The sequence below is a fragment of the Pempheris klunzingeri genome, chromosome 21, assembly GCF_042242105.1.
Source record: "Pempheris klunzingeri isolate RE-2024b chromosome 21, fPemKlu1.hap1, whole genome shotgun sequence".
Lineage (NCBI taxonomy): Eukaryota > Metazoa > Chordata > Actinopteri > Acropomatiformes > Pempheridae > Pempheris > Pempheris klunzingeri.
This window is the reverse complement of record NC_092032.1, coordinates 11,036,717-11,061,437: the sequence shown is the minus strand read 5'-3', so window position 1 is coordinate 11,061,437 and position 24,721 is coordinate 11,036,717. Positions and strand designations below refer to the sequence as shown.

The 24,721-nt window shown below is 41.7% G+C and overlaps 3 protein-coding genes and 3 non-coding genes across 7 annotated transcripts; 1 reads left to right on the top strand and 5 right to left on the bottom strand.

Moving 5' to 3' along the window:
* The first annotated feature begins 143 nt into the window (after nucleotides 1-143).
* terf1 (telomeric repeat binding factor (NIMA-interacting) 1) lies at nucleotides 144-5,150 on the top strand. Its single transcript, XM_070852891.1, has 10 exons — nucleotides 144-327; nucleotides 932-1,021; nucleotides 1,520-1,647; nucleotides 1,875-1,961; nucleotides 2,072-2,221; nucleotides 3,457-3,563; nucleotides 3,781-3,807; nucleotides 3,954-4,051; nucleotides 4,227-4,294; nucleotides 4,445-5,150. Exons 1-10 carry the CDS (start codon nucleotides 144-146, stop codon nucleotides 4,604-4,606), a joined length of 1,101 nt encoding a protein of 366 aa, XP_070708992.1. The 3' UTR covers nucleotides 4,607-5,150.
* A 118-nt stretch (nucleotides 5,151-5,268) lies between these two features.
* On the bottom strand, nucleotides 5,269-8,319 carry LOC139220993 (somatomedin-B and thrombospondin type-1 domain-containing protein). The gene is made up of 5 exons (XM_070852890.1): nucleotides 8,025-8,319; nucleotides 6,813-7,007; nucleotides 6,564-6,642; nucleotides 5,805-5,981; nucleotides 5,269-5,641 (listed from the first exon to the last, which is right to left on the bottom strand). Exons 1-5 carry the CDS (start codon nucleotides 8,248-8,250, stop codon nucleotides 5,524-5,526), a joined length of 795 nt encoding a protein of 264 aa, XP_070708991.1. The 5' UTR covers nucleotides 8,251-8,319; the 3' UTR covers nucleotides 5,269-5,523.
* Nucleotides 8,320-18,872: 10,553 nt separating this feature from the next.
* Nucleotides 18,873-23,797, bottom strand: rpl7 (ribosomal protein L7). 2 transcript variants are annotated; one of them, XM_070852645.1, is made up of 7 exons: nucleotides 23,670-23,797; nucleotides 23,081-23,180; nucleotides 22,807-22,973; nucleotides 22,210-22,347; nucleotides 20,153-20,262; nucleotides 19,535-19,745; nucleotides 18,873-19,007 (listed from the first exon to the last, which is right to left on the bottom strand). In XM_070852645.1, the coding sequence occupies exons 1-6, from the start codon at nucleotides 23,726-23,728 to the stop codon at nucleotides 19,537-19,539; spliced, it is 783 nt and encodes a 260-aa protein (XP_070708746.1). In that variant the 5' UTR covers nucleotides 23,729-23,797; the 3' UTR covers nucleotides 18,873-19,007; nucleotides 19,535-19,536. The 2 variants fall into 2 exon arrangements, with proteins under 2 accessions (XP_070708746.1, XP_070708747.1); XM_070852646.1 differs by having other exon boundaries at nucleotides 18,947-19,007; nucleotides 19,530-19,745.
* Nucleotides 19,389-19,481, bottom strand: LOC139221516 (small nucleolar SNORD12/SNORD106). Its single transcript, XR_011585887.1, has one exon. It is a non-coding gene; the product is annotated as a small nucleolar SNORD12/SNORD106 (small nucleolar RNA).
* Nucleotides 19,964-20,053, bottom strand: LOC139221514 (small nucleolar SNORD12/SNORD106). The gene has a single exon (XR_011585886.1). It is a non-coding gene; the product is annotated as a small nucleolar SNORD12/SNORD106 (small nucleolar RNA).
* Nucleotides 21,966-22,056, bottom strand: LOC139221513 (small nucleolar SNORD12/SNORD106). The gene has a single exon (XR_011585885.1). It is a non-coding gene; the product is annotated as a small nucleolar SNORD12/SNORD106 (small nucleolar RNA).
* Nucleotides 23,798-24,721: the final 924 nt, after the last annotated feature.

Here is a 24,721-nt window from a genome sequence, read left to right as displayed (position 1 = left end):
TTTGTGGTGTAGTTACTCTCCCTGGCCGCCAGGAGGCGCTGCGTGTTGTCGAGCCACATAAAACTAAACACAAACACTAAAGCGCGCGGAAATCAAACAACTATCAAAGAAGAAGAAGAAGAAGACAATGAGAAACTATAAACATGGAGTCTGAAACTGAGAATAAAAGCGCTGCGGATGCAAGTTATAAAGATGAAAGTGTCCCTTTCTCCCACATTACCGCTGTTGCCACCGGCTGGATGTTTGACTTTGCGTTCGTGAGTCTGTGTCGACATTTCAAGGAAGGCAAACTTGATGCATTCAATGAAACGCTTTCGAATGTGGAGGGTAAGTTATTCAAAGCTAACAATTAGCTAGTTTATCTAACGTTTGCAACTTATTCAGAGTACCCAGTCAGCATCTATACCGAGTCCGGAGATGACAGAAAAGTGTTTACGTCGAATTAACGTCAATAATCCGTCCGCACACTTTAGCTAAACAGAAACAACATCGTAAAATATGGCTAGTTAGCTGACTAATAGCTGCTAACTTAACCTACTACATTAAAGTAGTGCCTTTAAGATTAACCTGAGCTGGCAACTTTAACACCAACTTACATAAGTGGCCCCTAAAAGTACACGGAGACTGGTGAAATAGTGTTTAATGTAGAAGCTAAATTACATAGGAACTATTAGATTTATGTCAAAACATAACGCCATTCATATTAAGAGATAAATTCAGTAAATGGGAGACACCTCAAGATTAAAACCCAACTGCTCATAGCCTCCATGCTGCGGCTAAAACTCATCAAACTGCCTGGGATACTGTTAATTTGTTACATTAATAATACTATAGATTCACAGTGATGGCGTATTTGTATTGAAAACTAAGTGGCCAGCACTGTTTTGTGTATTTGTTCAGTTTTGCTTTTTTTTTTTTTTTTTTTTTGTAGCCTTTTCTCAGAGTGTGAAAGGAGCCTGCCACAATGAGAAAACGATGATATGTGCCTTCCTTGCTAGAGTCATGCATGGAAAGCAGCTGGGTAAGTTGTCCTGCAGTATAACCTACACTGTGCATCCCTGTAGAAACAGGAATGATCTGCCACAGCTTCTCAGCAGTACAAGCAGCTTGTGATTATTAAGCCATTTATTATTCAAAGTTAGTCAGTCACGCAAGAAACGTATATGCAATGCATGCAAAAGTCTTAAGCCACTTGATAGATTTCTTATATAAGTAATTTATATGAGCAGAAACTATTAATTATTTCATGGGCCTGTTTAGAGGTTTGCTTTAGGATGTTTACCAGTCAAAACTGATCCCATCTGAGATTAGAGTTCATGTAAAACTGTGTAGATATTAGAGACATGGAGTCAATGTTTTGATGACCTAGTTTTTTAGAACTGTAATATCAGAGAAGTAACTTGAAGCTAAAGTTCATGTTTTAAAGATGTATCCGTTGTTTCTATATTGATACAAATGTACACACTTGCAAGAACCTGAAGGGCTCGTTTTTACCATGTATTATGCTGTTTATCCCCAGATGTCCTGTTTGAAGATGATACCCGTGTGATGCCTCTGATGTCTGCCGCCAAAATATGGTCAAAACTAGAGGATACTGTGGCAGACGAAAGATTATTCAAAAACATTAATATACTTTTGCTTGTCCAGGTAATCATACAGCTTGTTTGAGGTGTGCATGTGCACACGATGCGAGAATATCCAGGAATGTTTTTAAATGTGTCCTGGTGTGATTGAGTGGTTTAAAAGTAATTCTGGAAAATCTTGCAGTCTGCCGTCAATAATTGAATAAGCAAGGCCGCAGTCCTGATGTCACACAGGGATGTTTTGTCCTCATTTTGAATGCTAAGTGTCTGATGTATTTGTCCTGGTCCTAGTCTGTAGCTGTGTGCTTGGAGAAAGGCCAAAGGTCTTCTGCCTCTTCTGTCCTCGAGTGGTTTGAGAATAACCATGAATTCCCACAGGTCTGTGTGTCCATTAACGTCTCTCTTAATCTCAAAATCACATGGTCAGTACTGGAACATTTGGTTGCCTGGAAGGATTTTAATGCTAACCAACAACCGTTTTTCAACAGAACTTGAGAGTTAAGCTGTCCACAATCGTGACAAAGGCGGACACCTATCACCCATTCCTCATGAGCTTCAGCTTCAGCCGCCTGCAGGAAACCATACAATCTTACCTGGATGCCTACTTGGAGAAGAATCCCTCTGACTTCCTTATCAAGGTGCAGGATCTGACCTAGTATGTTGTAGGCCACAGTCTGTGTCAAAATGACACAAGGTCAGGTCTTCCAGGTTCAGCCTGGTTCGTAAGATGTATGGAACAGCTTGACAATAAGCTCAACACACCTCATAGTGGACTGATCAATTTGATTAAATATATTTCAACAGATCGTACACCACTACGCTGGGATATTTGGACACTGAGGGAAATAACTGCAGTTTAGCGTAGTATAATATGACCATATTCACTTTTTTAACTTTTTCCCCCTAGAAATATTCAAAATGATACATTGCATCTTAATCATACCATGGGTTTATTGGATTACTGAAAGGTAAGACTGTTACTTGGAAAATATCCCCCCAGGATATGGTTGATTAAGTCTGTTTGTGATGAGAATAAGCATTCGTTGACGCTGGGTTTATGTGGCTGGCCCTGCACGACTAATGCCAATGTAAAATAAATGATCAGCTTTGTATGGCTGAAAAATAAGGTATGAGAATAACTGCAAGAAAGTATTCAGTCCTGGTGCAAGACTTCAACCAAGGGGATTAGTGTCCTCCTTGGTCATAAATAGAAAATGTAGTTTGAGTTTGCTGTACATGATGTTTGATGACTGTAAATTCATGCCATCATAGCATAAATTAATTATAACTTATAGCATCTGTCCCTTTAATCCAAACAAGTGTGAAAAGACTCATCTGGTTTTGCTGCTCAGCTGTTGGGGAAGTGGCGAGTTTCCTCAGTTACATATGATTTCATTGGCAAATACACAGTGTCTAATGTTTCGCTCCAGCCAACAGCGAGCTGTAACAAACAAATTTTGCCAGTCAATAAATTTTCTTGATCTTGTGCACCGACCTGTTCAGCTCTGCCCTCGTCCTCCTGAGTAATGGCGCTTTGACCAACCGAAGGCGCTGATATGACATTATCAGTCACAGTTAATTGACAATTTGTCATCAAAATTAGTTGGAAGGGCAAACTGTTAAGATTCAATAGAGCCCTCCGCTGAGTCTAACGGTGTCGCTTATTCATGGAAGTTTCAAGAGTGATTTACATAGAGGCTGCAAACCAAGGTTAAACTTGGAAGGATTTTATTATGACAGGCCTCATTAGTTTTGCTTTCACATTAAAGCAATACGTGAACCTGAAAGTTAATTGTTTTGGAAGAGTATAAAACCGTAATGTTCAGTAAGTTATGTTAGCCTGTATGTTATTGTCTGCCTCTCCATCACTCAGGCAGCCACAAAGACGATCCAGTCATCGGAGAACATTGAGGGCTTAGAGGACGTGGTGACGCAGGACTGTCTTCTGTCAGATATGGCCAAATCAACAGTGGAAAGAAAGTAGGAAATAACATTTAACACCCCGCGTGGTATTTATACACATATTTATATATATACACACACACGCACACACATATATATAGACATATACACATATATATATACATACACACACACACACACACACATATATATATATATATATACACACACACACACACACACACATACACATATCCTGTATTGATCGATATACTGTATATTTATGTTCCAACAGGAAAAAGGAGAGGGCTGTTTGTTTGAGGTTAGTAGAAATGAGTGTTGAAATGTGTCTTCAATAAGCAATATGTTTTTTTGTGTGTCTGTGTTTAGGTACAAATTCAGTGAGCTGTCCTAGACACTAGCTATTCGGCGTTTGTGGTAGTAAATAATTTTGTCACATATTCACAGAACAAAACGGAAACTACTGTCAACTAAAATAACTGACATATGGACACCTGATATGTGCAAAAAGGCTTTTGTGTCTGTCAGAAGACTTTCCGAGAATGGTGAGTTTTCCTCTGCTTTTGATGTTTCTGTTAAAAACAAAATGTGTTTTGCTTTTATCTGATGTGACAATACTATCATTTTCTACAAAATGTATTCAACAGCATGGTGTAGTTGTCATGCATATTTCTGAGCGTGAACAAAAGCTAAAGAGAATGTTAAATGTCCCACCATCAGAGCTATCTCTGACAACTGAGAAGTCACCGGACACTGTGAAGGTCCAAAAAGTAAGAAGGCCACATCAGGTAAGCCAAATCGCACAGCTCATTCAATGTCGTGTCCAATTACTTCTTCCTAAATCAAGTGAGATAGGTGAAGCATCATTCAAATGCTGCCTTTCACTTCGGCTGAATTCCTAAAAATCAAACACAGAGTTTATGTTTTGCTTTGTTTAGAAATGGACACCCCAGCTGGACAAATACCTCAAGGATGGTGTTAAACGTCACGGCCAGGGGAAGTGGTCTCGCATATTATTGGATTATGACTTTGAAGGGCGCACCGGCACCATGCTCAAAGACCGCTGGAGAGTTCTATTGAAGGCTCATGAGGTCAGCTGAGGAGGAGTGACGATGTAGCAATATACTTGTAAAGAAGAATGACTCCGCTAGTTCATTTAACCCCCTTCAGCCTGGAGCTGTTGCTGCTGCTGCTGCTCTGGTTGTATTCAGAAAAGACACCACTAGAGGGCACTAAACATGATAATGAATTGGCTATGTGCATTGCCTTCTATGATAGGAAAAAAAATTGATAAGTCTACAAAATCTGTAACTGTGTCCATCCAACATGTAAAATACAGCAGTTTACCCATGAACTACTTCACACATTTTGTGTGTGTGTTGTGCTCTGAACCTTTTATACCACCAGAGGGCACTCAACACAGAATAATGAAGTGGGCTTGTGATGACTTCTGTAATAGGGAATGAAAAGTCTTTGTTTTTAATGCATAAGAAAGTAACAAATTGAAACCATTTTTTTTATCATTTTTAAATTTTAAGTTAAATATTTTTGCAAGAAATGTGTTAAAATGAATATAAAAGTAGCTTATTATATGGAAAGAATTCAAAATCAATTCTGATAGGCGCTTGATGTGTACTAGTAAAAGGTGAAATACTGTACAAGTTACAAAAGTGTCTTTACACAAAATGCAGCGTAGTTACACAGAATAACGCAAGTGCAGTATGTTTGTACATATATACACATATACTGAGTGGGTACATGCAAAACTCCTTAAATAAAAGTTATACAGAACAATGGAAATGTGCGCAGTGACTGCAGTGATTTGAACGTGCTTTTATATCAATGTGTAGCATGTTTAATAGAGACATAAGTGTTCTGTCTCTTGGTACTGAAAGCCTGCAGTACTCAGGCGTCCGATCTGAGCAGAGTGTTTCAGTTTCACTCTTAAAGGGAGCTTGGCTGTGAAATGTTATTGTGGACACCAGATCAGAGATTGTTCTGCGGTGCTTTGTTTGGATCAGATGAAGACGAAGCTGTGTTGTGGTGGACAGTTACACTGCTGGGTCTTCTGGATCTTCTTCCATGTCCCGCTGCACTGATGGTTCCCCACCGCCTGCCAGTGGAGCACGGTGTCTCTGCAACACATCCCCACATGTTTACAGCTTTCACACACTTTGCATATGTGCTGTACTTTCACTGATTTACCGTCTTGCTCAATTACACTCTAAATGTCACATACATATGCAACCTTTCACAACATTGCTAAGACAAGACATGTAGAGGTTTATAACTTCATACTTGTCTAATTCCTGACCGTCTCCTTGGCAGCTTCCACTATTGTTTCGCATGGCAGGAGGCTGACATGCCACACACACTTTAAAGCCTTCTGTTATGTAGCGCATCCAGTGTGTGTGTGGCCGGTTCTCCACTGTACAGTGAGGCGTCCGGGACTCCAGTGTGAATTCCACACAGAACCTGAGGGGTCATGAGGGTGACACGGTCAGTCCTGGGATATTTGGACCAATGAATTGAGGTAGAGGACTAAAGTAAAGACTTCATGCATACAATGGGAGGACATCAATAGATAAATGATTCATTACTGCAATAAAAGTTAAATTAGTTCCTAACACAGTTTAGCAAGAACAAACTCTTTATGAAATGAGAATAATAATTCAGCCTGCGGCTACACAGTAAACTGCGCACAGTAACTCACCTACTGCCATCTAAACCTTTTGTGCATGCGCTTTTCATGTGACAGTCCTCATAACTGTAAGTCTGAGTGTTCAGTTTCAAAGGGTTGTGGGCAGTCTCTCCGCATTGTTATATTTAATGGTCTGTAGACAGGCGTCCAGGTGAGCAAACACCTACTGGTAGCTCACGCAGATGGAGAAAAGGGTTATCTTTTTTTCGCTAAATGGTTAGGGTTACACAGCATAATGCTAAAATGAAGTTAACCCCTGGCAGCATTCGTGAACTTTTCAACTCTTGAATTTTAAAATACCTGAGGTCGTGTGCAGTTTCAGAATACTTCATACGGGAGTATGATATGAAACCTACCCTGGGTCTAGGGGGTTTCCATAGTTGTCATGCGTGGGCCTCCCTTTGCCAAACTCCATGCTGGTGATGAATGCAGGACCTGATAGGAGACACCAATTCAGTGTTTAGTTTCAGTTCAGGTTTAGCTCATTTAAGGTGCAAAAAGTTGTCTTAACCTATGGGATAAACCAGGGAAATGCATATAAAATGACATAAAAGCTGAAAGCTTCAATGAAAGATGTAGTGAAACCAGTTCATGTGTTTGCACACCTGAGTTGAGTCCACAGTGTCTGCCCTGGTGGTCTCTGTACTCCCTGCAGCCACTCCTTTGCTCCAGGCTGGGACAAGGCTGTCCGCTGTTACTGGGCTGCTGCTCTGTGTGCCGGACACGGACCCGCACTGAGGGCTGGCAGGGCTTAGCACAGCCGCTCCAAAAGCTCCAGTCACTCACAGCACAGTCTCGAGCTGGATGTTGGGCCCCCCCCCCGCATTGGTGAGAGAAAGATTATTACAGGATATCCTCTGTAGTAACAAACAACTAAACTCAAGAGTTGTTTTGCCCAACGCTAACACTCATTCCTTCAGTTCACAGTGTGTGTGTGTGCTTCTATTCTCAGCAACAGTAAAACTTTGTAGCATTTTTGCAGACCGCATAATTACGATTTTCCTGTGAAACAGTGTAATGGACAGGAAATAACTTCAGATCAATGAAGCATTGATTGTGACTTGTAGAATTAGTCTTTCCGGCTCTACTGCAAGTTATTTGAGTGCATGCCAACTGAGCAACCCATTCAATCACCAAATCCTGTGATTTTTCTATTCAGCTCTCTCTGCGCTTGGTGATCAAGCTTTGATGTATTAAGCATGCAGATTTACTGACTACCGGCCTATAACGCATATTAGGTACCCTCTACTAGAACTGTAATAGCTACAAGTGATTGACAGAATCACATTCTTCAAATATTTGTACTAATTCCATTATGTGGGCCAGTCCACTGAAAGGAGGTTAGACACAGAGCTGCCTGGGTTACTTGGTGAACTGATTATTGGCTTTTTGTGATGGAACAGCTGTGACACACGTCACAGTGGAACAATAAAGGCTGACATTGTATTAAGTGCACTGCGCAAGTTAGAAGGTGTAGGATATGGGATAAAAACTCTCAGGAGAGTTTGACAGGACAGAAGATAAATATGTGCAAACAATTTCACATGCATTGGATGAATTTGGACCACATCCACCCCTGCCATCTCTGTGTCATCAGAGGTATGTGATAAGCAGCTCAATAACCACCAGGTACTCACAATAATCTTTCCTCTTTAACTATCTTCTGTCCGATAGATTTAGAAGATAATCTATCTAGCAAGAGTTCAGCTTATCACCCCTGGTGTCATATAGTTAAGGTGTGTGCAAAAGAGCTAAGAAACAGTACATCCTCTTGTGATTCATTCGCACTCAGAGCAGCCCCTCCGTTCATCCCTCACCTGGGCACTCTGTGAAGTAGTCGAAGCAGCAGTCCTTGGTCCTGACGCAGCCCTCGTCGCAGTAGCACGTCCCATACACACGGTCCATCCTCCAGTCAGTGGTCAAACAGCTCAAGTCTCTGCCCCGGCAGCATTTCCCCGAGCAGCCCCCAGACACCATGTGGTCCTTCACCAGAGAAGAAACCACCAGCAGCAAACAGGCAAACTCCACAGAGGATCCCATCATGAGGGGGTCAGGCCAGGAGTCAGCCCCTGAAGTAAAACTCTCGCCTCTTAGTTGCCCTAATATGTGATTTACCACCCTTATTTCTAAGCGTATTTATTCACTCCTTGGTCCTACTCTACATCTGTCGTACTCATGACCGTGAGAGGGAGAGGTTGGAATACCAGCCCAGCCAAGACTGTGCTCTGCTACTGGAGCCCTTGTGACCTGGAATTCCTGTGTCCGTCTCCTGTGTCCAGCCCCTCCGTTTCCCTCCAGAAGCAGGTCCACAGAGCAGCCTACAGTACAGAGCACCCCATTTCAGCTCTGATCAGACTCCCATGTCTCTCATACTGTGTGTGCGCCCTCCTCCTCAGAGCTGCCGTCTGTTCCTAGATGAGCACCTCCCTTCAGTCGATCACACAAGGGAGGAGACAATGAGGGCAAGGGAGGGCCGAGCTGGTGAGTTCGGTGTGTGTTTTGCCTCCTGTTTCTGCTCTCTCTCTCTCTCTCACCTCTCTCACCTGTGTTATTGTTGTTAACTCATTTTCTTTCTCGCCCTCTCCCTTCAGAACTACTGTGACCATGATGCTACTATTGCACAGTCACTCTCTGCCACCCCAGACCTCTGAGTACCAAAAGAAAGGGAGGAATGTGAGCGATTGGCAGGTCTCCAGACAATTGTGCCAGGGGGCCCGCTGAGTGTTGTAAAGCCACCCTTTGGTTCTCACCTCTCTCCCTTTTCCTCATTCTCATGCTGCTACCATTGTTACTGTATAATATAGCAGAAACCCTGCCGCTTTAGACATGATCCTCTGTTTAACTTTGTACCTTGTATTTGTTTAGTGATATGATGTTTTATTCAGTTAGTTTACTTAAGTTACAATTTTGGGAAATAGGCCTATTTGCTTTCTTTGCTATGAGTGAGATGAGAAGATCAATAGCCCCTCGTATCTGCACACTGAATATAAAGCAACAGTCAGACTTGCTTGGCAAACTCCTGGAAACTCCAGGAAGTGACTGCACCCAGTCAGGAGGTAGTCCAGCATATAACCTCCCTACACTTTGAATGAGAATTTCCTTTTAACAGTGTGCAAAAAACATAAACATGAGGAGAAATGTATCAGGTTTTACCAGGTAGGCACCAGCAAACTGATAATGTCTGGTCTTACAGGTCAGTAAAGCAATAAAATAGTAAGAAATAGTAAGCAATAAAATGTACACATTAAGAGGACAAAAGACTTTGGTAGTCAGTAAAGTGTACAAACACAAGCATCCCCACATCCCCAACCCTGTAGTTTTTAGTTTTTTAAGTCTTTGGACGGAGAGAGGCTGGCTGTTTCCCCCTGTTTCCAAAATGTCAGACCATTTCTTTATTTATGTCCTTAGTGTATGACTCTTGACGTGCACTGCTGGTGAACAGTAGATGACAAATTCATTTCATTCTGGAGAGGCATGTCTATGACTGGGGCTAATTGTTTTACCTCATTAGGATGAAGCATGATTGATTAACTGATGGACTGGATAGATTTAGTGCTCTGACAGACTGACTGATCTTTATTGTGCATATTTTTACTCTTGTATTCATGTTGTGCAAAAAGAAAATTTCCATATTGCATCAAATGTTGGCCAATATCAAACAAAGATTTCCAATGACTTATTAATCTTGCATGTGAATTTTAGGAGAAATGTGATAAAAAAGGGCACTTGCAGCATTTGTACGTTTGAGCAGCCTGAATGTCTGAGGATGTTGTGAACTCAACAGGGTCAGCTTTTATTTGAGCAGTTCCTCCACCATCTCATGGGAGACAAATGAGGCCGCGGCAGGGAGCATTAGCAGGGAATGAGGCCTCCATACGCCTGCTGCTATAGAAGGAGCAGATATTTGTTATAATCTGGATACTTTGCCTCTGCTGTCTTGAAAAACAGCTTGTGGGGAGCGGAGGGGGGTCTGTTTGGGTCCTTTGATTCTTCTTCTTTCCATGGAGCAGGTAGGTCAAGCGACAGTAATAGCCTTCATCTTCACCATAATCATCATCAGCAGCATCACCGAGGAGCATGTGTCTGAATCGGTGTATATTAAAGTCTGAGGGGGTTGAACCCAGACTGACCTCAGAGGCACTAGTTCTCTGTTGTGTTTTAGTCATTTTATCAAACAGTTATCAAATAAATATAACATTTTATATGATAGATAATCCTTGTTATAAACTCATATGTTTCATACTTTCCCTTTAAGAATTAAACATAGCTTATGTGTTTAATTAGAATTTGTAAACGTGAGTCTAGTAAGCTTTATGTTCTGAAAGGTGAATGGGATCCCCTGAAAAGTCACTAAGGCTAACACACACACACACACACACACACAGCATTTTCAGTGCTGATTTGATCCGTCCTCTGACTTAGCAGCTGCATCACTTTGCTATGGCTCCACCACGTTAAAAGTGCACATCAAAGCATGTGTGTTTTACATCTGACAGGCCCCCAACCCTGGACCTCCTGCCCTTACAGTGCACTTGTCAAAGACAATCATCCTTCCCACAGGAACACACCCTACTTGGAGTTTTCAAAGTGTATGTGAGTGGAGGGGAAAGGTGATTAAGCCCTGTACAGAGTCCTGTAACTATGTGTGTTTACGGTCCTCAAACTCTGTCACAAGTAGCCATGTCACGGGCTGAATTCATAATTTTATTTGACAAGTACAAGAGAGAGGGAGGGTACAGTGAGAGACTGATCGTAGATCGTAGAATGTAGTTTGTGCGCGTGCCACCGCTTCTCGTAGTGGGCGTCAAGGAGACGGCAGCGTGAATCCTAGCTCCATCTCGCCTATGTGGGGAATGCAAACTGTGGCTGTCCCCATGGTAACCACTGACCTGGGTTGCTATGGCTTCAAAACCTTTGTTGACAAACGCTAGAATTCACCTTTTCATCTCTGTGTAAAAGTGCATTGATGATGTCACCTCTGACCAAGATAACACCCCCTGTACCTCACACACATCCAGACAGGTTTCTTAACGGATATTTAAAATCCAACATGTCACCCAAAATGTGCCATCAATGCAAAAAAAAAAGAATGACCTGAAACTTTTTAACCTTAAACAAATATTTAATCAAAGAGTCAGACTAATTAGTCCACGTTTGTTTCTTTCTGATGAGTACAGTCAGTTTCTGTCTCATGAATGGAAGCCTTTGTCCTCTGTCCTCTGAATTTACTGCTCTGCCATCTCCTGCTTCCTCCCTCCATCTGTACATCTGTATATTTGGTGTGTGTGTGTGTGTGTGTGTGTGTGTGTGTGTGTGTGTGTGTGTGTGTGTGTGTGTGTGTGGCTGTTTATGTGTAACACAGTCGTAGTACTTTGTGTGTGTACCCTGTAAGTATGCATTTGTCCATCTGGTGGCATTTGAGAACGGCCGAGAATCTTATTTCTTGTGAATGAAGTTTCTGACACACATAGTGAGGCGAATGAGTCATTATGTAAAGAGTTGAGACGTTGGATGTTTGACTTTACTTGTGTCATCGGAACACAGTATTCAGGCGGAGGTCGATCTGGGAAACAGATAAGTGAGGCTGAACAGGTGAATCCAGGTTAAAAAAATACAGAGATACCTCAAAGAATACACAAATATAAATATGTATATATAATAATAATATAATATAATAATGTGTGTGTGTGTGTGTGTGTGGCAGTGTGTGTCTTTAGCAGAGGATTACAGCTTACATCAGGACCCTGAGTGAGTCTTTTGCTCTTCACATCACACTTACATGAGCGTATTTGATGAGCCATCTAGCACATCCCACTAATGATGGTCCACTCATTACAGGTCATTACTTTTTCATAGTTTATGGATGAGAACACGCCTCCCCAGGACCACAGCAGCAGAGCGGCACGATGACACTCTGGCACCAGCTCTGCAGGCTGGCTGGTTTTGGAGCAGCGCCAATGTAACGTCAACAAAGACAGTGATATTGATGAAAGTTTTTCCTCTGCCCCAGCCTGACATCATCACTGATAATTGTCCCCTCATCAGTCACCTACCTTGGCATGTGCTTCCATATGTGTGTGAATCAATGCGGACATCAGTAGTGGCAGGCAGATGAGGCCCGGCGTGTGGGTGGGTGGGGTGCGTGACTCAATCCTTCCTCTGAGAGCAATGAAACCTCAGGTGATAGTAATGACCATGAGAGAAGGTTCATGTATCACTGCGGCTTTCATAAATCACATTGTGAAATGGCAGAGAGCGGTGGAAAGGTTAGGCACACGTACAGTGTGTGTGTGTATGTATGTGCTGCCCCACCAAGGGCAAAGCGTATATATAATCACAAAATGCAAAAGCTATACATCAAGGACTGACAATCGTTTAACAGAATTTCTCAGTTATGCTTCGACTTGCATCATATATTGTTGGCAAATATTTGAAATCTCACCTGATGCTTTTGAGGTTAGGAATGTATGGAGGGAAAATCAAAACACCTCCTCACCTGGCAGCTGTAAAAACTTGTATGCAAACATTCTTAAATGATAAGAAAAATAATCTTGGTTTCTACTATCTTGAGGTTCTAGACAGAGAGGGCAAGCAAAGAAACTGCGGCACAATAAGCTCCAGTGCCATAGATGTGACATAGTTTTGGGTTCTGTACCGATTATGTGATGGAAAAGACTTAAGATTTGACCCCCGAGTGCCCCACCTGAATACACAGACACACAGGTTAACATGAGACCAGGGGGTCCTGTTGACACATGCAGCCTTATTTGCTCTATCATTTGTTTTTGATCACTGTGTAACCTTTAGGATCTTTTCTCAAGCCATTTTAGAGCTGGTTTCACAACAGAGGATGCAGAATGTATCAGTCAGAGAGTTATAGCCTTAGTAAAGAAAGAATTTTTATTGGTCGGCTGGATGTCTTTCATGTTAATTTCTTTGTAAATAGAAGATATGATGCGGTCGGTATGTGAGAGGTAACTCTCCTGGTGAAGCGTACACTGCCTTTAGCCTGAGGTGTTTGTCATAAAATACTTTGTTTTGCTCGGCCAACAGTCTAAAACCAAAAGATATTCAATTTACTGTAACATAAGGCAAGAAAAAGCAGCAAATCCTCACATTTCAGAAGCTGGAGCACCAACATTTAAAGCAAATTACTGATGTTATGGGCCATTAAATCAAAACAATGTGCTGAAAGACTCCATAAAGCTGCAAAGAGCAGAGGGGAACAGCAGAGTGGGTTAATAACGCTGTGTGGGTTTGACACTATGAGCGACCCCTTTCACAATGCACATGACACATTTGTTGTTCTGTTTCGTTGCACTGATCTTTGTCCCCAGAGCCAAGCTGGCTCATACTGACCCAAACATATTTAGGGCATTTTTTATTTGAGGCGCTGGCAAAGTTATAATTTGGCAGACAGGCTACATTCTCTGATCCCTGCTGATACAGTCAACTGGCACAATGTCAAGTCAGGTGAAACAGTAACACAACCACGCTTTTGGAGGCAAATATAAGCAAAAACTTGTCATTAAACAATAAAAAAGTGAACTTCATGTGAACCCTAAATGTCCAAAACCTGACCCTGGTTGATTTAAATGAGTCCCCTATGTTCGTCTGGCACTGTCCTGGTTAAGAGTCCTGTGGAGCTACAGTGTAACGATAAACCACTTGTGGGCAGGCCCCGGCACAGCTCTTATTAAAGACCTCATTGTTGACTGTTTGTTCCAGGTCATTTTGTTTCACTACACTTGAAAGGGACGGTAAAAACCCTGCAAGAAGAGGGAGACCCGGCCTCCGCTTGATCATGAATACAGCAGCCCCTTCACTTAGCACGAATAAGGGGATGGCTCTGTGTTTCTAGGTCACTGTGTGTCCCTGAAATGCACACCTCACTGTCCATAGGGAGGGAGGGGAGGAACACAAACAACTCAACATTTGACAACATCACATTTGTATTTTAATAGGGAGCCGAGTGATCCACTCCCTGAAATAAGACACAGTTAACAGCCGTGTGGTATAATCCTCGATTTTTTTGCACGTCCTGATGACGTGATGATGTTTTTTCTCTTCGTTGACAGCCCTCCCCTCCCTCTCCAGATTTTCTGAATGGTTTCATCAAATGTCAGAAAAGAAAAAGAACATAACAAAAACTTTGATTTTTCAGTTGAAAGTCTTCCAGTCTTCATCAAGAGGCCTTGATCTGTCACCCTTGGGCCCACTGGCCTCCAGTCTAAATGATCTCCATGACAGACTGCAGGGCACTGTCATCCTTCAACTGGCCATCTTGGCTCTGTTTACCCATGACCAATAACACACAACAGAGATCATCTAGGACATATGCAGTTATTCTTCCTTTTACTTTTATTTATTCATCTATTTATTGTCAAAATTTACAGTCTATTGTCTATTTACAGTCATATTCATTTGTACAGTATTCCACTTTTACTACCCACGGCCTCGGGCTTTGTCTGTGGCCATGCTTGCTGGCTTCGTACTTTGTGTCTACCATCATGTGTAATACACAGTCACATGGCAGCAGGTGAATCTTCAACCATTTGAGGCTTGTTCCATATCTTCAATCATCTGCATGAGTGACAATTTTATTCACGTCACACATCATGTCTCTCAGCTCTCGTTATTCACACCACGATTACAGGGACACTCTGTGTGCAGCAAAGGCAACACAAATTACCACAAATTCTAAACAATCTCAAATTACAGCTCCAGCTGCTGCATCTTCAGATAATAATGAAGACCTAATTTCTGTCTAAACAAAAAGACAATTGCTATGACTGCTGTCTTTGTCAAATACAATGAACAAGTCTATTCAGGGACACGAGTTGCCCTCCATACAGCAACAAAACAATGTATTATGTGGGAAAGTACCACATTCTGGGATCTGGGGGCACAGTTTTGTGTCTGTTTTGTAGATTTGGAATGCAGATTATGTTTCTGAGCAGACATTCTGATTACTTGGCCGGTCGATACACGGTGCTTGTGTGTTTTATTATTGGCCTGCGCTCCTCTAGAAGCTGGAGAACAAAAATCATGGCTCAAAAAAGGGAAGAAACTTTTGACACAAAGAATAACAATAACAAAAATAAATTTATTTAATTTCAGGAAGACGTTTAACAAGGCACAATAATGGTTTTGCTAAACTATTTCATATGTACAGAGATATTTCACTTACTTAATGAAGCGTCATTACTATATATGTATTTGAATGTTTGAAACACTGTTGAAATGAGATCCAAGCTTGACAGCATGTGCAACAGATTGATGATACAGCGAGAAATATGGCAGTATTACATAACAGCCATTACAAGCCATTAGAAGGGTAAAATAAATATCTTCATGCAGATGTCGAGTGGAAAACTACTAACAGCTGTGAGCCAGGAGAGAAAATATCTAATCATTTCCATCAGCAGCATTTATTGCGGTGGCAAATGGTGCAGTTTACCACAGCAAATACTACATGTAATCAGGGAAAGAGGGGAGCTCCGGTCAGGAATCCCAAAAGGTGAAGACCAGCCATGTTAAGCAGGAAACTAATATCACCGAGGACAAACAAGCAGTTAGAAGAAGCCACTGAAATGAACACGGTGCACAAAATGCTGTATTTTGTTCAGACGTCGTTGGCACGGACTCGGAGGTTTTGATCCTTAAGCGGTGTGACTGGGAAGAGGGTGATTGTCAGGATGGAGGTTTTCTAGGTTTCCTCATTTTCTTGAGCTTCTCTTGTCTCACCGTCTCCCCCTCCAGAGAGGACAGCTCAGACACCCTGTGGATAAAAGAGCGGGAGGCTCCGACCACTGGGTCCGGATAGGTCTGGACTGTATGGCGAGGAGCAGATGAGAGAGGAGACGGATGAATAAGAGGGGGAGAGGAAGAAATATTAGGATGACATGCACTGAAACTAAACAGGTACAATACAAGGGGCAATTATTTGCACTGCACTTTAAAACTGGAGCAAATAGTTGAAACAAGACCCCTCACTCCACCTGACAATACTGAACACTCCCTTTCTCCACATGACCCCTTGTCCCATTTTATGAACTTTGCTGTTTGTTTGAAGAGGGAAAAGCCATTAAAATGACATGTTTGCTGCCAATAAACACCTGTACAGGTTGGAGGTTGGATTCTCCTCTATATTTGCTACTCAGACGTGTCAAGACCACAACAAATACCAGAGGATGGACATACTTTAAAAGTCTCGGCTTCACAGTGAAAGCATCAGAACAACTCACTCTTCTCAGTGTCTTTAACAGTCAGAGGGTTGTAGACTGGATAGTTCACCTTAGGCCTGCGGGGCAGAAGGAGAGCAGAGGAGGCTTTGGTCTGAGAGATCATTAAGAAAACTATCAATTGGCTTCATCTGATTTAGTTTAGAAGGGCAAAAAATACCTGCTGAGCTTGCAGTTCTCAGCTGAGAAGGTGTTTCTGCCATTGAGGACTAAAGTGGAGGGAAGGAGGATGGCCGGACTTATATTCAGTTCATATCTCTCAGGGTAGCTGGAACACATTGAGGTTATGTAGATATGAAATGTGTCGCTGCATATATGGCTGCTAGGATACATCTTTTGTATTTGGTGTCTTTCTGTGACATCATTACCCCTAATTTCTTCATATTTAGCTTTAATGTAGCATGTTCTCCCAAATTTTATTAAAGGGTTGTTAAGTACCATGTGAAAGCGAGGGCAGCCATTTGCAATAAGCACCATCAAACTAAACTGTTCCCACAGATGGAGGACTAGGGGTAATAACTGGTCCTTATTGTGCAAAATGTAGGCTACAATCATGCGTCCCATGTTGACAGAAAATTTAAAGCAATAACCTCGAAATCTTCTGTTTGTGACGCATGTCAAAATATCAATCGTATTGAATTGCTCTTTCCTCGTTATCTTGTGATTCTTGTCATACATGAAACAGTGACTCAGTCTAATTACTGCAATCTGCGCAGCTGTCTCCAGAAATATGCTATGATGAGCACAGCTCCAACTACTGGACTGAGTGACATTAATCCAGTGGTTACCCCAGGGTGAAGGGCCGCCCAGCACGGCTGTGGGAAAGCTCCTTGGAGAAACTGAAGGGATGCAGGGTTCCAGCTCTGTGCACACGGTAGTCTCTTGGCAGCGGAGGAATCACAGTCCTGGTCCTCTCTAGTCCGGTACCTAAAAATAATCATATTCAGAACAAAAATCTGATGTAAAGACAATAATTCTCTAAAGGAATATTTGAAGATATTCTAAAATAAAAACGGATTATGGCAAATCCCTTGAATTACTGTAAAATCTGACTGTAAAGTTGTGATATCTGTGAATAGCTCTTCAGTCACTGAGAGAAGACCTGTGCTCATTATGTGTGACGACAGCGCCACCTACTGGCTGTCAGGTTACAATCCAGGAACAAGCCCCCACTTCAATGCGTTGCCCACGTTTAAAACCATTTCATTCCTTAGGTCAAACATGATCAATACATTTCTGTGTAAAATGTAAATCCGCTCTCAAGTGTAAGTCCTATTCTGCAATTCTTACATTTTTGATCAAATAGAAAGTGTCTCCCACTGATGTCCTTCCTCGGGTCATTGTTTTCTGACTCCAGTTTATCATCTTTGGCTAAGTTGGGTGACCTACAAATAGATTTTTTTTAAAAAGCACACATTGATTTTAAAAAGCTGGATACACATCCACTCCCAGGATGATGACACAGTCAGCCATTTGTATATTATTCTTGGATCTTTTTATCAAGTGCAATATTCAAATGAAATAGCGTTAGTGTTTTTATGTCTTACCACCAATACTAGTGTTCACACTCTTTACCAATGTGGTCTAAGCAGTGTCATATCTACTACTGGAGCCATTTACTGTATATTTCTGGCTCTTAGCTAAATGTGGACACATCTTACCCTCCAACTATGAAGCCGCTAACCACGGCTCTCCAGTCCCTGGGCTCTGCAACAGAGATCAACCGTGTGACACACAGCCAAGCTAGCCGCACCTGGACGAGTTTAGCAGGTGTACGGAGCGCGCTTACTCACTGCTCAAAGGTTGTATCACAGGAAATTTCCTCCTTGTGTGATTATTGTGTCTGAAGGCTGCTTGTCCTCCCATCCTGAGGTCCCTGTAAGCTGGATATCCAACCGCATCAGGGCCGCGCTGGCTGCAATTCGAGCGTCCCTGTGATATCAAAGCCTCGGCGGTAGGTAGCGATGCGTTAACCTGGAAAGTCATCATGATGGAGCTGCCACACAACGACTGGTGAAGATAGAAACGGGTTTATAGAGCTAATGTGCCACACCTGGTCATTATAAGGGTAAATTCGATGCAAACTGAGCATCCCCGAGCAGCTATGCTAGGCTGCAGCTCACCGTGGTACATGCTAACGAGTCACCGCGTCGCCATGGAAACAGGCTTCATAAAAACCGTTACTCGGTACGTTAAGTCTCGTTCATTTCCGTGGAGAGTTGTTAATGTTTTAACAATTATTTTAATTTAATTAGAAATAAAACGTATGTATATACATCTATTTCAGAGACCCAATACCATGTGTCCTTATTTTACAGATTAAACCAATGCTTCATATTTAGACATCTGTATATTGTCCTATTGACAGCAGGCATCAACTATGACCTTCTTACTCCATGAAAACACATTACTGCTTAAGACTGGAGTCCAGGGGGAAATTATCTGCTACACACCAGATTAAAATGATTATAGACATCAAATGACAGTCACACATTAACAACAAGACAAAGAGTTTTTTGGCCATGTTTTATTGTACATTTCGAGTCCTTTGAAAAACTGAAAGAGACAGAAAAAAAAAAAAAAGTTACACACTTGACAAGCCTTGATTCGTTACCAAATACAAAACCATGTCCTATAGATCATGGTAACTAAAAACCAAGGTTAACTGTTTAATGTACAGCACCCATACAGTGTTTTGAGCATAGCAAGAGGTCCTTAAATGAAATTTGGGGAAGCTACGAGTAGTAGTCAAAAGGTGGATGATACATTTCCATTCAAAATGGGCATCACACAACTCATTTGTCTCAAGTCATATTTAGAATAAGCATCCTAGAGTCTCAGAAAAACAGCTTTTGGAATAAAATAATCACCATATTGCTAAACTGGATCTAATCTTTTAACATTGCTTAAGCACAGTTATTGAGGAATAGTGACCAAGATGTGGTTTCAGTCATATTTGGCTTAATTTCAGCTCGTTTTCACCATAGTCGATAAGATGGGGAAAAAAGAATATGCATCACTAACCACACCTAATGAGCTGTGTATACTTAAGTGACCTGCAAAGATCCTACAACTCACCATACCTTTAGTTCATCCTCCTGATCATTCTGTTGATCTGATCCTCCCTGTTGCCAGCATCTCCTCCCTCCACAAAGTGTGTGGTCTTCTTGTTCATACCACCGCGGGGTGAAGACAGCTTGAAGGGCCACAGGAAGTTGTTGGCGGGCTTGAAGTTCTTTCCAACTGTGAAAATCTCATGGATGAGATCCTCAACGCAGATGATGCCATATTTGCCTGCGGATCAAAGAGCAACATGCTTAATAAGTTTAGCCGTTTAAAGCTCACAACTTTAGTGTGTGTGTAACTGTCAAGTCATAATGCAAGTCGACCAGGCTTAAGCACACATTGTAACTTTAAGTTCCAATAAACTACACAAGTCTGACAAGGTTATATAAAATTCTGCCATTGATGACAAATGATACACATCCTAACTGTAGTCACTGTTAGACTAGCACGTGGTTTCAGACACAACTGGCTTAGTTCAGTATTTTTTCACCATGGTCGATAAGACGGGGAAAAAAGTGTGCATCATTAACCACATGTGGCACTGTGCTGTGATCACATTATGTTGTAACTTTGCTTTGAAAATTGCATGCTTTGTAGCAGCAAGACAGAAAAAAAAAAGTTAACGGTTTCCATACCGAGGGCCTTCTCCACCAGAGCGTTGTCTGTGAGGGCAATGCGCTGTTTCCTCATCCTGCCATGGCCACGTTTGTAGATGAGCTCACGCACAGACTTCAGGTTGGGGTATCTGGGGGAATCACAGGTCATAAAGGTTATGAAATAAGCTCAAATGTAGTCCACAACGACAATTAAGATTTACATGCGTTATATCCTTCAAGCATTATGTATTAGTGTTATAACAGACTTCCAAATGGACAACCTAAATTAAAAATGACTGTTTTGATTTTGCTTTGAGGCAAAATTAAAGATGAGAGCATCGATCTTAAGTAGCCACATGTTTTGAGAGTTCCACTGAATTCATTTAAAGATGCGTTTATCACCCGTTAAACTCAATAAAAATCACCTCAAAACATGTGGCACTTTGGGTAATGTCTACTGTCAAAAGTCAACGGCAAATCATCTGTTCTGATAGCAGTCATTGGGCTGTGACCAGAGAGACCATATGCCTTAAGATTTCAACTCCCAGAGAGCAGTGAAGTGGCAGATTTCAGCAGATGAGCAACTATAAATGATAAGCCTGATGTTGTGGTCCACCTCACAGCACAGTGAAGCGTTGCTGATCAGCTACGCCAGCAGATCCCAATCCTGGTCCTGGAGGCCCACTGCCCTGCATGTTTTAGATGTTTCCCTGCTCCAATACACCTGATTCAAATGAATGGGTCATTATCAGGCAGCTGCAGAGCTCAATAACAAGCTGATCATTTGAGTCAGTTGTGTTGGGGCAGGGAAACCTCCAAAACATGGAAGTCAGGGGCCCCCTGGACCGGGATTGGGAAACAATGAGCTACACAAAATTAAAAGGATATTTGCTGAATTTATGAAGTTCCACCACTTAGTTGGACATGCTCCCCATGCTGCCATTGAAATGTTGTACATCTAACTGCACTCTAGTGTTTAACCAGCCTCAGATCAGGATAGATATGGTTTGAGTCTTGAGGTTTCAGACGGTTATGCAAAAACAAGCACTGAACATCTGGAGTGGACACAAGTGACCCGGGCTGGGACTGCAGATTATTTTCTTAAAGCAGTGAAAGCGCAATGTATTCCAGTCCTTTATCACAAATTACCTTTATAAATTGTCTAAAGTATCTAACTCAACCCTCGGCTACAATAGGATGAACAGTCAATGATAAATTGACAATGACTATATTTCATATTACACACCATATGCACTCCTTTAAGCTTGCACCAGCAACCCCACTGTGGGCACCACATGACTGCAGTAAAGCAGTTTTCACAGCTCTATGGGTGACTGGGTACTCACGTACAAAGCAATGTGCACATCTATAACACTATTAAGCTTTGTTTTCAGTGAAGGTCAGGTAATTTCATACAGCACTACTCAGTGTCAAACATTTCAGAAACATTCACCGTGTTACTCACAACAAACCATTAAAGCGATACCTTTGTCTCACCATGCCTTCACTTCCTACAATTACAGTTGACATTAGGTCCATTTTTATGTAAATTGGTTAACATTACTTTTCCCCCTAACATTTTAAGTCAAGGTAACAACCAAGACAAGCAGCATGAAGTGCATTAAATATCAGGTCATAATTTTCTCAGGGTTGAGATGACTCATTTAAAAATAGGAACACAACAAAAGATATCTAGAGTGCCATCAGTGTGGCTCATCTCCAACTAGAGTAATGTTCCAGTACTTGTTAAACTGTTTCTCCAAGAACATTGTACAACTACTCACTATTTGAATCTAAAGAAGATTCAGATGTGTAAATACTGCACAACATCTAATGCCTATTACTATCAAGGAATGTGGTTTCAGACAAACTGGCTTAGTTTCAGTCAGTATTCACCATGGTCGATAAGATGGGGAAAAAAGTTCAGCATCATTAACCACATTCCAGAGATAAAACATTAATAGGTGTTACTTTAGGTACTCAACAGAACCATTTTATATTTGTTCTGCTTTGCTGTGGACTTTAATAGGAATATGCACTTTTTAGGTTACTCTTGGCTCAGGTCAACATCATGTTTATAGCAATAACAGTCTTACCCCCAAGCGATGTAAGGCTCAGCAATCCTGAGCATGTTGATTGAGGCCTTGTTCAGCTTGACGAACACACCATTGAAGATCTGACGCAGACGGAGAAGCTGCAGAACTTTGCGGACCTTGGGGCTGACACCATTGATACTGGAAGACAAATGCATAGAATGATTAGCTTAAAAGGTTAGCATTGGCATGCTGCTCTCTCATTGGTTCTATTGATTGTGGTTTCAGAAATATTTGGCTTAGTTTGCATATCTGTATCTCCATAGTCGATCAGTCGGGGAAAGAGTGTGCATCATCAACCACACACACTTAAAGCATTTACAGACAAAACAAGTTCACTCAAGTACATTTACATGGATTGTTATGTTAACCAAGCTTAGACATTATTGGATGATCTCCCTCAAGGCAAAATAAATGGATGGAGAGAGCATTCTCTACCAGTAAGTAGACCGGCATAGGATACTGTAAGCAGGAACATGAATAGCTGTTTGACTCTTAGACTAAACATAACCTCCTTTAGTGTCTGAATCCATGTAAATGCTACTGATGTGGCTTTGTTTGACAAGTAGGAAAGTTCAGTCCCATTGTGTGGTCACTCACCCTCTGATCCTGATGACAAATGCCAGTTTAGGCTCAGCTGGCACATAGTAGTTTCCCACCTTGCGAGCAGTGCGACTCATGCGGATTTCACGCCTGTACATCTGCCTGTACTCCTTGTGGTACTTCTCAGCCCTCTTGTAGATCAGTTTCCTGGTCACTTTACGGGCCTGAGAACACACGAAGAAGTCAGTCATTCAGTACAAAAGTAACAGAGCCTAAGTAGTGTCCATCCAGTTCTCCTTTTAACGGGCCATCACACAAGCATGCAACGAACCTTTTTTTCGGCCAGCATCTTCTTGACACGCATGGCCTTCATGGTGGCGAAGGCCTTTCGCCTTTTCAAAAGGCTCTCAGGGACCGCGGGAACCTTTTTTCTGTGAGTGATACAAAACTTCAGTTCCATATTGTAAACACATTGCCACTATCGATTATCCTCCCATAATTAATTAATTGAAATCTCTCGTCGCCGCTGATAGCTGCTAGCTTCCTAGCCTGTCGTTTACCGGCTTCCATACTGGGAGTAACAATTTTGAACGGAAGCCAGTCTCACTAAGAAAAGAACAGTAGCATTTAAGTAGACGATATATTCGCATAATAGTATTTCTACTTTGCTTTCCATTTAAGTACAAAAACCAACTACTTCTAGAGTGCACGAAGGCTGGAGAGACAGCCATGTTGTACTACGACGGCTACACAGGTCTCCTCAAAGTAACCCAAACAACAGTAAGAATCACAATCCTTCGCAATACTAGTTGCATTATGAAGTGTACAAAGTGAACAATCCATTTGGGATGAAAAACTAACAAAGATGGTTATTTTAACAGCGGATGTGCTTAGATTTCAATACAGAGGCAAACACTCACTCTGCGTCCGCCATTGCGTCCACCGAGAAAGAGAAATTTTCTTTTGCGCATGTGCGCATTAAGGGATTTAGGACCTCCACGGGCTGTCCTTCCAGCTGCCTGACTTGTAAACTTTATTTTGTTAGCCTACAAAATATTCGGAAAAAAATGTGACTGTTATCGTATTTTTCATAAAATAAAGCATCGATTCGCCAGAGTGTTCCTTTATAATGCTGTTGGTAGAAAGAATTAACGGTGTCATATATCACGGTAAATTATTATCTTGCTGTGTTTAGATAATAGAGAGCTAAAGTCAAGCTAACTTCGAAATGCTAAGTCTGTCATTCATGGCCATATGTTTTTCGCACAAATGCGTTATTGTTATGAAATAAGAAATAAGTGTACTGAATGTCTGTGATGTTACCTCTCTAGTCTCCTTGCCATGGCTGACGGTCATACAGTCCTTGGACCAGCAGAGGACGCAAACGCTTCGTTTTGCAGACCAGGATCACAGAGCGTCTGAAGCAGGAGGAAGTTTCTTTAGCTGAACGTTCCTTCTGGATCTGAGTGGACCACAAAAGACCACTTCGTCTCTCTCAGGTTGTAAGACACAGGCAGTGTGATGCACGGCAATCTAATAAGAATAAGAAATAATAGGTTGTAGGCTGATTATAAAGGCCATATTAGATTAAAAGGCCAAATACGTTAGTTAAAGATGCACATTCAATTTGATTGAAATCAGAGACCCGCCTGCAGTTTTGCCTTGCACTTGAGTTATTCCATTTTTGGATTCTTTGTTGCTCTTCTTTGCAACATCTTATTCAAATATTCTGCATGAAAAGTATAATGGCTTGTAGGCCTGGATGGCATATAGATCTACAGCATATTAACCGACTCAATAATAAAACCCAACAGGAATGCATTGGTCTGTAAGGGACCTGAAGAATGAGCAGGCCTACTTTTGCTTTTAATCTTATGTGTTGCTGCTAATATCTAGGCACATTTTCTGAAGCAAAAATTTATAGAATAGGACTTTAAATGAATGCAATATTCACATTTTGGTATTTACATTA